Source organism: Perna viridis, chromosome 4, assembly GCF_037379345.1.
Source record: "Perna viridis isolate PV_CMFRI_1.1 ecotype Kerala chromosome 4, ASM3737934v1, whole genome shotgun sequence".
Taxonomy (NCBI): Eukaryota; Metazoa; Mollusca; class Bivalvia; order Mytilida; family Mytilidae; genus Perna; species Perna viridis.
Genome location: NC_142448.1, coordinates 1,093,343 through 1,109,696, shown reverse-complemented (window position 1 = coordinate 1,109,696; position 16,354 = coordinate 1,093,343). Strand labels below are relative to the sequence as shown.

The 16,354-nt window shown below is 33.0% G+C and overlaps 1 protein-coding gene across 3 annotated transcripts; it reads left to right on the top strand.

Moving 5' to 3' along the window:
- Positions 1-80: 80 nt before the first annotated feature.
- Positions 81-9,023, top strand: LOC148618372 (FAS-associated death domain protein-like). Of its 3 annotated transcripts, XR_015921361.1 has the most exons (5): positions 81-652; positions 3,865-3,891; positions 4,381-4,688; positions 5,847-5,909; positions 8,927-9,023. XR_015921361.1 is itself a non-coding variant. In XM_088577237.1 (4 exons), the coding sequence occupies exons 1-3, from the start codon at positions 286-288 to the stop codon at positions 4,647-4,649; spliced, it is 663 nt and encodes a 220-aa protein (XP_088433363.1). In that variant the 5' UTR covers positions 81-285; the 3' UTR covers positions 4,650-4,688; positions 5,847-9,023. The 3 variants fall into 3 exon arrangements, 2 of the variants coding, with proteins under 2 accessions (XP_088433363.1, XP_088433362.1); XM_088577237.1 differs by having other exon boundaries at positions 5,847-9,023; XM_088577236.1 differs by lacking the exons at positions 5,847-5,909; positions 8,927-9,023 and having other exon boundaries at positions 86-652; positions 4,381-4,803.
- The last annotated feature ends 7,331 nt before the right edge of the window (positions 9,024-16,354 follow it).

The window sequence follows — 16,354 nt, the reverse complement described above, 5'->3', positions numbered from 1 at the left end:
GCTACACATCTTTATACTTTCGTTTTTGGAAAAAAAAATAATATTGTGACTTTTGATATTACAAGAGTTCCAAATTTTCTATTGAGTGTCTTTTTTAAAGACAAACTTTAAAAACGTCTGTTATGATTGAGTCGTATACTGAGCTATGAAATATTACACACTATTACCGGGATTGTAATCATAAATTTGAGTGTATGAAAAAAGAGGACACCAGAAATAAACAGAAAGGAAATTTCCAATGTCGTGAGTGTATCAGGCATACGGTTGATTGATGTTCATCGAACAATGGGTGATACTGAATTTAATTCAATGCTTGTAGATGTTGCAAAGCAATTGTCCGAAAATGATCTAGGTATAATGAAGTTTATGTGTAAAGATTTTGTCAAGAAAAGAGACATGGAGAAAGTGAAAGTAGTACTGGATTTGTTCTCTGAATTACAAACAAGGGAAAAAATAACCAGCAGTGACCAGAGTTTTCTTAAGGAATTACTAAGAAAGTGTGAAAAACCTGGTGCAATAAGAATTGTTGAACAGTTTGAGACCAAGACAAGAGTAAGGGAAGTTCCTATGGACATAACACCAGCCCTTGGCACACATCAAACTCTACAAGCACAACCTTCACACCAAATTAGTAATAATACTATAGCAGAAGGTAAATTAACTATAGTTAATTTAAAGAAACTAACGATGAATGCCATAATATTTTTTGGAAATGATCATATAAAGATAGACCTTACATGAAGCATGAAAGTTCTTAGAAAAACAATTTTATTCTGTTTTTATAGTTCAGGTATTCAATAATTTTTGTAATGTAAAATGTCAGAAACAATGCAGTAAAAGCAAACCAGAAATTCTGTGTAAGAATAGGCTCACAAATTTACACTGTATGTATTCTTTTTTCCAAACATCCGGCACTGAGGTACATGTATAGGAGATATAGAAAGGTGACATTAACATACGTAGAACTATTACATGCCAACTTACATGAGTCAATTGTGTTTCTGCGGATTTTGACCATTTGTCCCACTCACTAACACAATTTTTCAGGTTAAATTTGACTCAAAACCTGATTTTGTCAAAATTATCTAAAAAACTAAGAAATCAAACCCCTTAATTTTTGTTTCAATCTCATTTCTTTGATTAGAAGAGTCATAAATCTGACTAAAGGTGTTAATTGCTGTCTAAACAGGTAAGCGTATATTGTATGACAAGTAAATAATCTTTGAGGAGCAATCAGCTGATCAGGGTTTGACAATTAGAAAATGAATCCAGATTGGATTTACCTCTATTTTATGAACATCCTATCATTTTCTAAAGGTTAATTTTTACTCCACAATTTATTTGACAATACTGCCATTTTAAGAGGTCTAAAATTTGTAGAACCACGTACATTTTATGTACACAAAATATATAATTATTATTGTTTATATAAATACAAATACAAATATTTATTCATTCAAACACATTTACAATAAATGCTTATGACACAATACACAAATCTAAACATACAAAAAATAGCAGTTCTAATAACAACCATATTGAAAATCTGGAGCGGAAGTGCCTTAAACTAAAACTTAAGGCTAAACATTTATTTATGTATTCAATTATGGCTTTTAGAATAATCAAACAGTTACTTTTTAATATTAAAGATGTATTATTTTCTGTTATTGAAAAGAAACTTTTGTCTTTGTTTTTTATCTTATTGATGAGAACTTGTCTGGGTACTTTATAGGCTGGACAGTGTATTAAAAAATGCACTTCATTTTCAATTTGTTAAGTATTGCATGAAGTGCAAATACGGTTACAGGTACTTTTGGGGATATTTTGGTAACGTCCCCTCTCAATTGCAAGAGAGTGAGCACTAATCCTAAATTTACAAATTGTGGATCTGTCAGATTTAAATTTGCATACATTGATGTAAGCAGGTCTGCAATTTGATTTGTATAAACTTTTATAAAAGTAGAGTTTATTATTTTCTCTTATTCTTTGTTTTATATTAGATATATTTTGTTTGATATCATGGATATTTAATATGAGGAAGCTAAATCCTAATTCTTTTATCCATATCCAGATTGTTGAGACCCATATTTGTTACATGTATTTTGGGCGATATTATTATATATCTTATTAACAAGTGTGTATTTTGAATTATATATGTGTTCCCAAAATTTCATTACTTGTATCATTACTTTTGTATTTAAAGGGCGTCTATTGTATTCTGCAAGCCATGCAACATTTGTTGCTTTGCTGTGCAGTCCTAAAATGTCTTTGATAAACTTAATGTGTAAATGTTCAAATGGATCTGTATCTTTAAAGTTACAATTAATTCCCCATACTTCATATCCATACAGAAAACTGCTTGGACTGGTATTCTTTAGGCTCGAAATTCAACACCAATTCCCCTTCAATTGACTTCAATGGAAAGAAGGAAATATGTGCTCAATATATTTAAAAGAGTAGAAATGCATTTGTATGTAAATGAAAGTTTTCACACTCATTTTTTTTTCAAATTAAAACTTTCAATTAGGTTTGGAGGAATACACCACAAAAAAAGGGGGAGCTTATAAACTTCAATCTGTTATAATGCATGCACATGCTATTCAACTGAAAAAGGCCCTTTAATGCTATAGTGGTTGTCTCAATCATACATTACTACAGTAAAACCCATGCAGACCCAAATTTACAAAATATGACCCAAAAATGTCAGTTTACTTGTTGTCCCACATAAAAAACCCCAAGGGGGTATGAGAACTCTGAAAGCTAATTTAAAATCTGTACAGCTATATTTACTTTATTCATAAAAAAATTCTCTTTTTAAAAGTCTTTAGAATAGATAATCCAGAGCATTTTAAATATTGATATCTATATTCGAAGATCTTTACAATTGAAAAATAATGATTTTTCCATCTCAACGGATGAACATGATAGTTACAAATGGCTTCTGGTCAATTAAATTCCTTCACTATCAAAACAAATTAAAGTGTGACATTTCATCGAAAATGAGAATAATACACCCAGTGTAGAACACTGACCCTTGAGTTGGGTGATCTGCCCTTCCAGTCATCCAACAAAATGATAATCTATTTGTTCTAACTGATTCTAGGGTCTATATGCATGTATTTATACATATAATGCCTTACCTCCCTAAGAATTCCATCAAAATCCACTTGTTAATTTAGGACATGTACAAATTAATAAGGGTAACAAACACTAATGTCAGGTTAACATGTATGAAACATGTATTTTAAATTTTCTTCAGTTGCTGTCATCAAACCATAATTGATATCTTTTGTGAATCTACTTTCTTTTTTTTTCTCACCTTCCATGGTATAATGTTTCATCAAAAGCCATTGAGTGTAGATAAGAAGGCATTTTTTCACTTTATTTTTATATCTGGGAGGAACATTCTGACCTTAACAGTGCTTATTGAATAGTGATAAAAAAAAACTTTATGGTACACTATATTTAGCTGAAAAAAATAGATTGAATTGGGTAATAAGAATTACACATCTTTTTTCTTTTTAATCTGGTCTGAAAAACACATTAATGGCATAAGGTATGTTTTGATGAAAGGAAAAAACTCGTGAGATTAGCATTGGATAGAGTATGTTTCAAGTATGGTTTCTTTTTAAAATTTAATGTATTTCATATGATTTGGGGAAAAATGTATTTTAATGTGGTTTGACAATACATATTTGCTAAAAACTGGTCCTAAACTTATGTTTTCATAGGTTTCAAAATATTGCAGTTTCTCTTGTATTGATGTCTGGTTGCAGGCAAATTCTGGTAAGATCATAGAATTGTTGAGAAGTCATTGTAGGGGCAGTACTCTGATATTAACCTTGTTCACTTTAACCATTTCAGATCCACTTGTTACACAGACAGTAAATGGTAAGCTGTAATTATTTCATAAGATCAAAACTTTAAAATAAGTTTATTTAAGTACTACCACTAGATATCACTAAATGTACATCAACTCAATTAACTTTGTTCCAGTATATTGGTATTTGAAACCTTACTAAAATGTATCTGCCCTTAATGTCTGTCTAGTAAGTACATTGTACAAAGCAGAGTACGGTTGAGTGATCTTCAAAATTTCACGACTTGTAAGAGACACATAAACAATTCTGGAAAATACTGGTTTTATAGAACCAAATATCCTTCAATAAAAAGCATTGCTTAACTTATCTACAATGCAATAAAATAAAGACAAGTTTCAATTTCAATTCAGAATAATTTGAAGACATTTTAGTTTGTATTTTTTTACTGTTTTAAGTAATAGTTTACAACAACGTAACCAATTTCTTCCATAGTATATTACAATTATTGGGCTCTTGAAACAATCTGTGAATTATTTACCTGTTTATATAAATTATTTAGGATTAAGAAAGGAATTTAATTTTCTGACCAAGAACTTGAGCAGAGAATGGAAATTTTATTTGCGAGCACTTGGAGTATCAGATGTTGAAGTTGATACAATAGAGAGTGACTATCCACGAAGTTTGAAAGATCAAATCTACCATTCTTTAGTAATGTGGGTGAGAGAAAGTAAAGAATGTGCAACAAAAGAACAATTGATAAGAGCCCTGCGAGATGACACTGTTGAAAGATTTGATTTGGCATCTAAGTTAGAAAAAGGAAACTATTGAGACTTTTCGTCAATAAAAAAGAAACTCTTGAAACTTTTTGTAAGTATGGAAATTTTTACAGCCCATGTCATTCATTTTATCAAACTTCAGCAGACATTTGTGTCAGTCTTTTACATGCTCAGACTGAGAATAAACGTAGTTATTTAAAGATAAATATTGGAATTTGTGTTATTTCATCACATATTCTGTCTTTTACAAAACATCTGAACAAGTGAACTAGTTCAGTTTCTGCCACATGTGAATGTTCAATAATTAATTTTTGACTGTTTCCAGACCCCAGATATATATGCATCTGTGTGTGTGTGAAATCAAGACTGATAACTTATTTTTTAAGTAAAAATGCAAAAGTCTCATTACTAGTGTTACTGTTAGATGTGTCACAAACAAAACGTTTTGTTAACATTCCCCTTAAGACAGAATCTAGGACATTGCTGATCAGATTATTGTCCCCTGCCTTTAGCAAAAGCGGGGGAGTGTAAAATTCGGCTTTTTGTCCTTCCATCTTTTTGTCCGTCCATCCAAAATTGGTTTTCAGAGCATAACTTTTTAACGCTTTCATAGAATTTCATGAAACTTGGACAGGAAGGCTTATAAGGTAAGGAAGACACTGATTTTGAGGTCAGAAGGTCAAAGGTCAAGGTCACATGGACTTCATTAAAGAGAATTCTTGAGCATAACTTTTGAACGCCTTCATATAATTTTTACCCAACTTGAACAGTGAAAGGCTTACGGGTTAAGGAAGACATTTTTTTTATTTTAGGTCAGTAGGTTAAAGGTCAAGGTCACATGAACTTAACAAAATATCAATCAGAACTACTCTATACTAAAAAATAACCTCGGATACAGAAAGGAGAAAAAATTGCCGGAATTGTAGTCATACGGGAATCAAAGTAGTTCTATCCATCACGTTGTGCTAAAAATTTTAGTTGGATAGTACTAGAAATAAATAACAACAACTCTTCCAAGTATATTTGTGCAAAGCGAGGAGCTAAGAAAAAAAGTAATGGTACAAAATTCAACCAGCTTAACTATAATTTTAGAACCGAATCGGTAAAATCCCAGACACATCCATCTGTCTAGTACCTCAAATGTTTTTCTTTAGTGTAACTAGAAAGGATTAGGTGTTCCGATTGAACAAAATATAATTATTGGGGTGAAAATAGGTTTTTGTAGTGTAACTTTTGAATGCCTTTATAGAAATCACAGTACTAGGATAGTTAAAGGCTTATGGAGTAAGGAAGACACCTAGATGGATTTGAGGTCAGTAGGTTAAAGGTCAATGTCATGAGGATTAACAAAATATAATTTAAGGGGTTTTTCATATAATCTGTGTACTTCGATCAAAAAATCATATAGAATGCACTGTAGATTTCAAAATTAAGGGAGATAACTCTGTAAGTGACACTCAAATACAATGTTCAATGTTGATTATCTCCTAAGAGCAGACAAATTGGAATGAATAAATACAAATTTCATAATATAGACCCATAAAACAACTTTATTTCAAAAATAAAAATATGTAGTCTTTTTGGGGGGTGTATCACATTTTTCAGATTTTGCATGATTTTTACAGACAGCTATTTAATATCACAACTAATACGTTATGCCAGAACTTGCCGTAACTACAGACTTTTTGTACTGTGGTAGACTTCTTACAATTAGGCTTATTGAACAGGAATATGTTGCTACAAGATTGAAGTAATCACTGCAGAAGTTTTATGGGTCGTCATCATGAACTCATGGATCGTCACAGTGTATCCATCTGCACCATGAGAACCGATTTGTTCAACGTGTCATAGTTTTCCTTTCCTCGTTTGTCTACTCCGGACTTGACTCTCTATAACCATATTGGCGGGTGTTTCTGGAAAAGCCGAGGACACTTACCCAGCCGGTGCACTTGGTCCATGCTCCCAGTTCTTAGTGGAGTTTGAGTTGCTTATTTACTTTTGTTTTGTACGTATTATTTGGGTTATTTTATCTTCTTTGTTGTGTTTCCATGTCTGGTTTTTGTTTTTGGATTACATTCATTTGATTTCTCTTTAAAGGTAATCCTACATTTATACATTTTGAATCAGGGATATTTGAATTGCTGTCTTTAAATCTGAATTTTGAAAGCTGTAGATTTATTTTAATACAAAAATGTATTTGTTGTTTACACTTTCATACCAGAAAATAAATAGTCTGACTTCGCAAATTGCTAGAAAATAAATATTCTGACCTCCGCAAAACCTAAAAAACAAATTGGGCTTGCTACGCTCGCCATAGTTTCATAAATTAGAAAAAAAATATACATGTTCAAATACTACACAAGATTTATACAACACCTTAATAGTCTCCAGTGGCAATATTAAATACCTGTACATGTACATAAATGACTTTGCTGGGGTAGGGTAATGTGTAGTAGTCCATGGACTTAGAGGGTCCACCATGCACCCCCACCCATCAACTTCATGGTGTTTTTTAGGTATCTTTATACCTCCCATGACCGAATCAATTTGTCCCCAAAGAATATTCTTGGATTCTTTTTCAGTATAAGCCTATATTTGTACTCCACTGGGTCAAAAAGCCAAGATTTTTGTGACTCAATTATTTGAGCGTCTAAGTCTTCCTGGGACAGCATGGGTATCATCATGTAGCCCAATGTCTCAACTTTACAATGGTACCAAGAAAGTTGCGGTAACACTTAGGGTTTTGGGGTAAAATGAAAAAAAGTACCCCTATCCTACTCCAGCTATGCTACAGGTTGACTTTTACCCAATCGCAAGATCGTTCAAATTGACATATATTTCCTTGTCAAAATCCCTAGAGTATTTATGCTTCAGTAAAAAAAAATGGCTGATTTGGTATTTTCTGTTTGGTATTATCACAATTAATACTTCTGGTATGCTTTTGATAAATTTTGGCGATTTTTGTAGTCAAAAATGCAAAAAAAAATGGGATTTTCGATTTTTTCTAAAAAAAAAGTCACATAAGTTTGACTCTACAAGTTATTGCTTTACTAAAACGTCTCAGATTTGGTGTCACTTGATAGATAATTTAATTTTCTACATAAAAAATTATGAAAAACTAATTTTCAAGAATGACTTTTCAAAAAATGTTAAAAATATTACCACTACCCCTAGAAAACTGGTCTCAGTATCAAACAAATTCTCATTCACAGCATACCGACACCATAAAACTCATATTTTAGGCACTCATAATTAAGACAATGATATAACCAACATATCTGATCATTTCCGGTACTTAGATTTTCTTTTTGGGATTACAATTACTATAAAATCGTAAAAATTGAAATTTTCAGAATCTCAGAATTTCTTCTATATCACCCGTTAAGGTCATTTTTTTTCAAAATGCCATAGTTTAAACAAGCTTTTGTGTGATATGGTACATTAATTTAGTGTCTTAGCTTCCAAATGAGCCCAAGTAATAAATATTTGAACTCTTCCAAGTCAAGTTAGGTGCAAAATTGCCACCCCTATCCATAAAAAATACCTCAACATGAGCTAAAATGTTTTTTGCCATATACACGGTATACAATAGACATGTTGGGTACTATTGTTTTAATTATCGATGTATCCAACATATCTTCTCATTTCAGGGGAGTATTTTTCAGTTTCAATGTGACAATAATGAGTTTTTCATAAAAAGGGAAATTTTCGGAATTTCATATTTTCTTCCATTTCACCTGTAGTGGGCAATTTTTTTTTCAAATACCCTACTTCAAACAAGCTTTTGCATATCCAAACACATCTATATGTAGCATCTAAGCTTTCTAATGAGCCAAGGCAATACATTAACGTAATCTAGGCCATTTAGGCAAATATGTCAAGCGATTTTTCAGTGGGGGTACGGTTAACCTCAAAACCCTAACTGTTACCGCAACTTTCTTGGTACCATTGTTAACCTGAGACATTAGGCTACATGATGATATATATTTATCTCAGTTTATTCTATTTTTTTTTAAGAAGGAGTTCGAAGATTAAAAAAAAACGTTAAAAATGGATTTTTGCCTCAACGAGATATAAAAAGTAGCAAAAAAATATAAAACAATGCTTCAGTGTATTTTTTGAAGACGAAACGATTCATTGATGAGAGGTATAATGGTACCTGAAAATCATAATTAGGTTGATGAGTGGGGGTGCATAGGAGGTTATCTTAGCCCACGTACTACACTTGAATATTGCAATTGTAGATTTCATTCATATTTATAGGTATGCGAATTTATCCCCTAAAAAGTCCCTTGCAACATTTCCCGTTAAATTTGGGACATATTTCAGGTCGAGGAATGCCATCTGGCGGATGAAGTAGAGACTATGCCTTGTTTTATAGAGAATGAACTTCATTTAATAATGTCTTTAATAATAAACATAAAAAGTAACACATGCTTTGATATAGAACACAAACCACATACTTTGGTAACCCGGATATGTACATTTAAATTTTCAGAGAAAAAATAGACTCTTTTATGAGTATGGAAAATAAATATCATAGTAAAGGTTATGATGAAAATAAATAATTTGACTTTCACCGGGCTGGAAATAAAATTTCTGACCTGAAAATTTGCCAGCTCCTCCTTCGGCACCTAGGAATCTAATGGTCGTCCCCTAAAGAAGTTACAAAATATTTTCCCAAAACTTGACGTGTGTTTTTATGTTGAACCACACATCAAGATATATACAGCAAAGTTTCAGAGCTATGGTTAATGCATACTTTAAATGATGAATGAGTTCAACAAGGAATGTCCTAGGTTTTGACAACTGAAAGAATCCTTTCCTAAACAGGCATTGTTGTTTATTCCAGGATTTTGTACTCAATCAGTTTTCACAAAGTGTAGAATATCACATTTTTTTTCGTGTCAATTTGATGATAAATGTCTGAAAAAGTCGAGGAATTGTTATCACATTTGATATTATAATTAATGTTGTTTTCACAAGTTATTTGGACAATTTGAAGAAGAGCCATTATCACAATAACGTGTTTTTTATCAGGTTGTCAAGTAAGCTACAATTCAGCTTAAATATCTTTTGTAGTCCACAAAGTGTGACAAGGAATAATTTGTGCTTAATGTGACAATAGAAAAGATTGCTGAGATCACCTTCCCTTTGCATGCTTTGTGAACCTCAATATTTTATGGTTATCACATTCATTGATGTATGAGCAGTGTAGTGGTAGAAACCAATAAGCAAATGTATAGAATATTTAAAAAAAAAATACTAAGAATACCCATTTCTTTTGATTTAATTAATCATTTATGGCCCAGATCCTTTCTAAAGGTCCCATGTACCGTGGACCTCCCTGTATAAATTGAAATTATAACTTTAAAGTTCTTGTGGATGCCGTGGAGGACTACGAAAGAAAATAGATAAAACGAGAACAAGAAGACATTGATTCTCAGTCAGATTGGGTAAAGGCCGTGATATCTTTAATTTTGAAGCGTATGAGAGTTTTAAGTGGGTCAATGAGTGCCAATGCTACATCAGTTTTCAAAGACCCTGACGTAGCAAAAACATTGTCTACTAAACAAGACAAATATGTTGTCGTGCCAGCAGACAAAGTCCAAAACAACATAGTTTTTTGTCCGCAAAACGTATCACATCCATTTTTTATTATCAAAGGTAGACGTAGTAAATAATAGCAATGATCAAACCTATACTGCTACCACACTTTCCAAAGAAGAGATTTTGGAAAACCATAAATCTTTGCCATCCTCTTTTGGTCTCTCTACCACAGACGATGATTGTGATTTGCCATCTATGTACTGGATTCTTGAACTCCACAAGAATCCATACAAACAAAGCTAAAATGCTGGATCTGCAAAATGTATCAACCAACCCCTTTCAAAACCTTTAACTTCTATACTCGCAGCTGTCAAAGAGGGTCTCCAGTCCTACCACAACACTTGTTACTCCCGTAGTGGTATTAATTCAATGTGGATCCTGAAAAATTCGAAAGACCTTCTTGAAACCCTAAATTCAAGATTATTATCAGAATATAAAAGCATTAAAACCACCGATGATTTTTCAACACTTTATACTTTTATTCCTCATTCAAACTAAAAAAACATGATACATCGTTGTTACTCAAAAAATACGGTGGACCTAGATACAAATATGTATTTCTTGATAGAGACTTATCATACTTTGTAAAATATAATTCCAAATCATCTTCCAGATATACCGAAGATGTTTTCAAAATGAGGGAATTTTCGTGGATTTGATACATCGCATCTACCTCAAAGAACTTGAGATAAAGGATACCACAGACACTGCGAAGTCAGTCTCATATCTTGACCTACTCTTAGACATCGATGGTAAAGGAAATCTATAGACCAAACTTTTAAGACAAACGTGATGACTTTTCTTTCAGTATTGTCAACTTTCCTTTCATCTGTGGCAACATTCCTTCAGCACCTGCGTGTTGAGTTTTCATATCACAACATACGTTATGCCAGAGCTTGCGGTAACTATGCAGACTTTTTGTATGGCGCTAGATTACAATTAGGTTTCTGGAACAGGGTTATGTTGCTACAAGATTGAATTAATAACTACAGAAGTTTTATGGTCGTCATCATGAACTCATGAATCGTTACGATGTATCCATCTGCACTATGAAAACTTATTTGTTCATTATGTGATAGTTTTCCTTTCCTCTTTCGTCTAACCCGGACTTGACTTTTTATAATCAGCCCAGAGGGTGTTTCTAGAAAAACCAAGGACGCTTACCCTACTGGTGCACCTGATCCATGCTCCCATTTTTTTTAGTGGAGTCCGTGTTGCTCATTTACTTTTGTTACTTTGTATATATTATTTTAGTTATTTTATGTTCTTTGTTGTGTATGTCTGTTTTCCATGACTGGTCTTTGTCTCTGGATTACGTTATTTTGATTTCCGGTAGAATCTTGGTTCCCTTGATTACTTACACGATCAGATTGTACCGTCGATGGCAGATCCAGAAATCATCAAGAGATTTGACTGACCAAAGAGCATTCTTGTACCGCAAGTTGCCATTCAACAAACAGAAATGACTGAGACTTGTACTGTACCTGATGCAGTGTCAGGAACTCGAGCAAATGTGAATTAACCTCTTTGAATGTGAATTACAAGGTGCCATACTATGGAGCGATGACTGGGTAGCAACTTGAACAGATTACGAATGAGGGACCATCAAGAAGCATTTTTCTGACAATAGTCTGACTGTATGAATGGATCTCTTTGAAACTGTACCACAAAGTGCCATACCACAAAACGAAGTCTTGGATTGATCTTGGGGTTGATGAGCAGTTTTGTGATAATGAAAAAATGTGAAACATTAAGTTCGCGAACTATGACAAAATAAGACTTAGATTCACAGCCAAGTATGCACTTCTACACATCCATTATAATAACTATAGCATGCATCATGTACAGACAAATATAAGTAACATTTCCCGTTGACGCCCTTTATCCTTCTAAAAAATCATGCAGTGGTTTCTCCTTTAGTAGACATCGGACAATAGTCACATACCTCCATGCACTTCAGAATATGATTCCAACCTTCCAATATATTCAGCTAATTCCCTTGAGCAGTTTAAATTGTCATTTTTAATAATATCAAACTCTAAGTAGAATCCAGGTTGTTTATTTATTCTTTAACTTTTGTGTATATTCTCTCAGTTATTCATGGTGTTTTATCCATTTTCTGGTCTGTTCCTGGATTATGGACAACCACTTCCTTTATTCAAATTTTCAATGGTGGTTTTTAAAAGTACATCTTAAGTTTCTGTCATTTGTTTTTCTTTTGGAGCATTTAATATGAAAATGTTGAAACAACAAAAATATGCCCTTATCCAACAAGTAAATCTTAATGGCTTGACATTACTTGCCAATCGGAACCAAAGTTCCTTTGGGTATCCTGCATAGTACAGATCCGTCGAGAAACATGGCCGCCGTTACTTAAAATAGAACATAACATAATGTCTGTGTCTAACCGAAATGTCGCATCTAAATTTTAGATGTTGTGACATTTCGGTTAGACACAGACAAATTGCTGCGCTTAGATACATATTCAACCATGTACCATTATTTTTAGAATATACTATCTTCAGCATATATACATATAAAATTCAAAATTTTATAGTTATAAGTTCACACAAAGCTAACGAAAAAGGCTTTTGATAAAGACAGGGTAGCACGCACGTGTAGAAAACGTCGGGAAAAAGACAACGTGACATCACAACATACGTGCGTATTTATCTACTATTAGACAATAAAACTCATTATTTTTTTTAGAATAAACATGATATTCTGAATATTTATGGTCCTTTAAGCGTGAATATACTTTGGTAAAAATACTATTCGTTGTTATATTGTACAACCGTAAGCAAGAAAGTAGCCAATGGCCAGCGTCGAAACATTTCAGGTTTGTGACATAATTGAAATACGGACAAAAAGGCTTTTAACAAAAAGACTGATTGAACATTTTATATATAATTTCATTGGGGTCATGTAATAAATTGTCCAAATAGTTAATAAAAGTCCCGATTTGAAAAAGCTTTTCCCATAACTTTAAAAAAAAAAAAAAACATTAAAAACATTTTATATTCGAATCGATTTCTTTCCATTTTTACAATGTCCACATCAAAGGGAAGATATTTGTGACATTGTAATACGCTTTGATCTTATCATTACGTCATGAAAAATATGACATCGTCTGCAGCACAAACTGCTCTTTCCAAAAAAACTTGTTTTATCAAAATACGCCAAAAAACAACTTAGATATATTGGTGAAATGGGAAACAAGCATTTCTTAATGTTGCGCGTCCACATATGAAAATGGACGTTCTTGTGATCGAACAATGCTTTCCCTCCACAATTAACGACATCTTTCAAAGATTTATGATTGTAATCCTAAAACAAATCCTTTGATAACTCCACATGCTAATAGCAATATTTCGGTTTTCGTAACCAGCCCATGTTCAATCGAATGTGACACCAACAACGTACATAACATCACTATCTTAACCATGTGTCAGAATTTGGCTAAACTTAACGGTTTTGGAGATATATGGGAAAAACTACTGTCTGACTCCTGTTCTATTTTTAGCAACAGTAGCCATGTTTTCGACGGAACAATAATCCCCGCATGTTTTATGCAGGATACCCCAAGGAACATTCACACCGTTACGGTCACCCCAAGATGGAGGATGGGAATTTTTCTTTAATAAAGTTGTCTATTCAAGTTATTCAACATAAAAAGTAAGACAAATATTCAGTCATTCATCAATGTTGGATATTTGAAGCGGGACGCATATGAGTAAAATGTATGATTTATGAGAAATTACAAGGTAAAAAATATCGGCAGGATGACCGTAACTGAACAAGAGATTGAAGATCGGGATGATCGTAACAGGCTTATTTGATACGAAATGCCATAATACGTAATGTTGGCAAACACTATACCGAAACATCAACATAGAAAGACAATTCATAGATATCAAAATCAAATAGCTGTAACGTAAAACGGACGGATCCAGACACCTTGAAAAGGAGGGATGCCAGATGAGGTTCCTCAGATAAAGGGGGTGTTAAGACATTATTTGCCTTTTTTATCGTTTTTACACATGAAAATGACAAATTTTCCAATAAAAAGGAGGGGTGCCAACCCCCCTGCATCCCTGGATCCGCGACTGTAAAAGCAGGAAACAGAGACGATATACATATACACAATGTAGCTAATAGAATGAAGCAATAGGTCTGTATGACATAAATCTGAAGAGATTATTGCATATTATAATTTATGTTGTTATAGAGGTGTATAACAATAATATATCCTTAAACTGAATTTAACTGAAGCAAATAAATTTAATATAGTTGGAGGCTTAGTAAAGTGAATGGTTCACGATTCAGGGAAGCCCTAACTGCCTCCTTCTCGATCATTGTCATAGGTATTATTCCGTTTTAAGGTTAAGAAAGAAAAAAAAACACCTCTGTTTAAGGTATTCATATGATAAAAAAATTGATAGGTGGGAAATTTATTTTTTTTTTAATTATTTTATTTTGAAACTTATGGGAGGGCTTCTTTTACTTTCATTGTGCTTAACTAGAAAAAATAGTTCAGCGGCATTTTATCAAAAACACCACACTAAATGTGCTAGGGTATGCAAAAAAAAAAAAAAAATAGGCACGGTAATGTAACCTTTAACAGACATTTTTTTCTTGGCTGAACATAAGATGCCATCATCGTAAATGAAAGTCAGCTATGTCAATTTTATGTATTTTGTAGCGTTTTCTAAATATTACATAATACACCAGCTTGAACCAACAGATTTGTAGCTAGTAAATTTACCATATGAATCTGTAGAATTACCGAAAACTATAACACTTAATATTCTCGTATTTTCTTATCATAGCCGTTTCTCATTTCTCTTACATACATTATTGTCACATGTTACGGTCATCCCGCCGATTTGTTATCTTGTAATTTCTCATTAATCATATATTTCACCCATATGTTCTCGGTTTCAAATATCTAGCACAACTAATTATTTTTCATATTTATTTTGTTGAACAACTTGTAGACAACATTATCACAGAAAAATATTCTTACCCGAATTTTCATCCTCCATCTTGGGATGACCTTTACGGTCATATGCTTTACCTCAGTGTTGATGCAGTTTCTTGATACTTTGCATGTGGGTAGACCACCTAAAGACAATGTGTTGCATAGCATGGATATTGGCTTATGGCATTGGACTTTGACCTTTAGGTCAAATTTCTGTTTTCGCTAAATTGTGTCCGGGCTGCAACCCGACTCTTTCAATATCTGGCATGTGGGTAGATCACCTGAAAACCATATCACGTGACATGGACATTGGCCTATGACCTTGAACTTTGACCTCAAGGTCAGATATCTGTTTTTCAGATAAACTTAAGTCCTTGCAGCAACTTTTTTGTCATTTGATGTGGGCTGTTGATATTTGGCACCTGGGTAGATCATCGAAAGATGGTATGTCACAAACTATGGATAGTTGCCTATGACCTTGAACTCTGACCCAAAGGTAAAATTTCTTCTTTTTTTTTCCAGTGAAAATATCATGTCCAGCTTAACTTTTTTTCTCTTTCTTTTGATGAGGGATTTTGATATTTGGCATGTGGATATACCACTTAAAGACCATGTGTCGAGTACCATAGGTAGTGGCCTATGACCTTAAACTTCGACCTCAAGGTCAAATCCAGCTTTATCTTTGACAAGCTATTGTCTAGGCTGTTACTTTTGATGTGGGCTTTTAATATTTGGCATGCGGTTTCATCTCCTAAATCAAATTCATATATATGGCTTAACTGCCACGGCTGGGCCCACACAGATGGATTCCATCTCAATGATTTCAAATCATTTATATCATTATTTGCAAATTGTATTCATTTTGACTTCTTTGATTTGTTTGTTTGTAGAAGTCGCAGTTATGTTGATTTTTTTCAAAAAGTAACAGAACTTGTGTTTATGATCCTTAACTTGATCTATTCATTATCAAGATGTAAGTCTTTACATATATCACCGAACTGCTCACAATCATTTCTCTTGATTGACAGTGTGAGGGGTGAATGGGTTACACTATAGTGACAGGGCTTCAAATTTATGTTTCATGAAAATACAATAATTCCCTCTTCTTTAATCATAATCATGATTTTGAATAATTTGCAACATGCAAATAAACACAAAGTCATACA

Bases quoted from the DNA above. Each gene is read 5' to 3' on its own strand.
- LOC148618372 (XM_088577237.1), top strand. From the start codon at position 286: ATGGGTGATACTGAATTTAATTCAATGCTTGTAGATGTTGCAAAGCAA. The intron at 653-3,864 runs GTAAATTAACTA...TAACCATTTCAG, and splicing joins TAATAATACTATAGCAGAAG to ATCCACTTGTTACACAGACA. The intron at 3,892-4,380 runs GTAAGCTGTAAT...TAAATTATTTAG, and splicing joins TGTTACACAGACAGTAAATG to GATTAAGAAAGGAATTTAAT.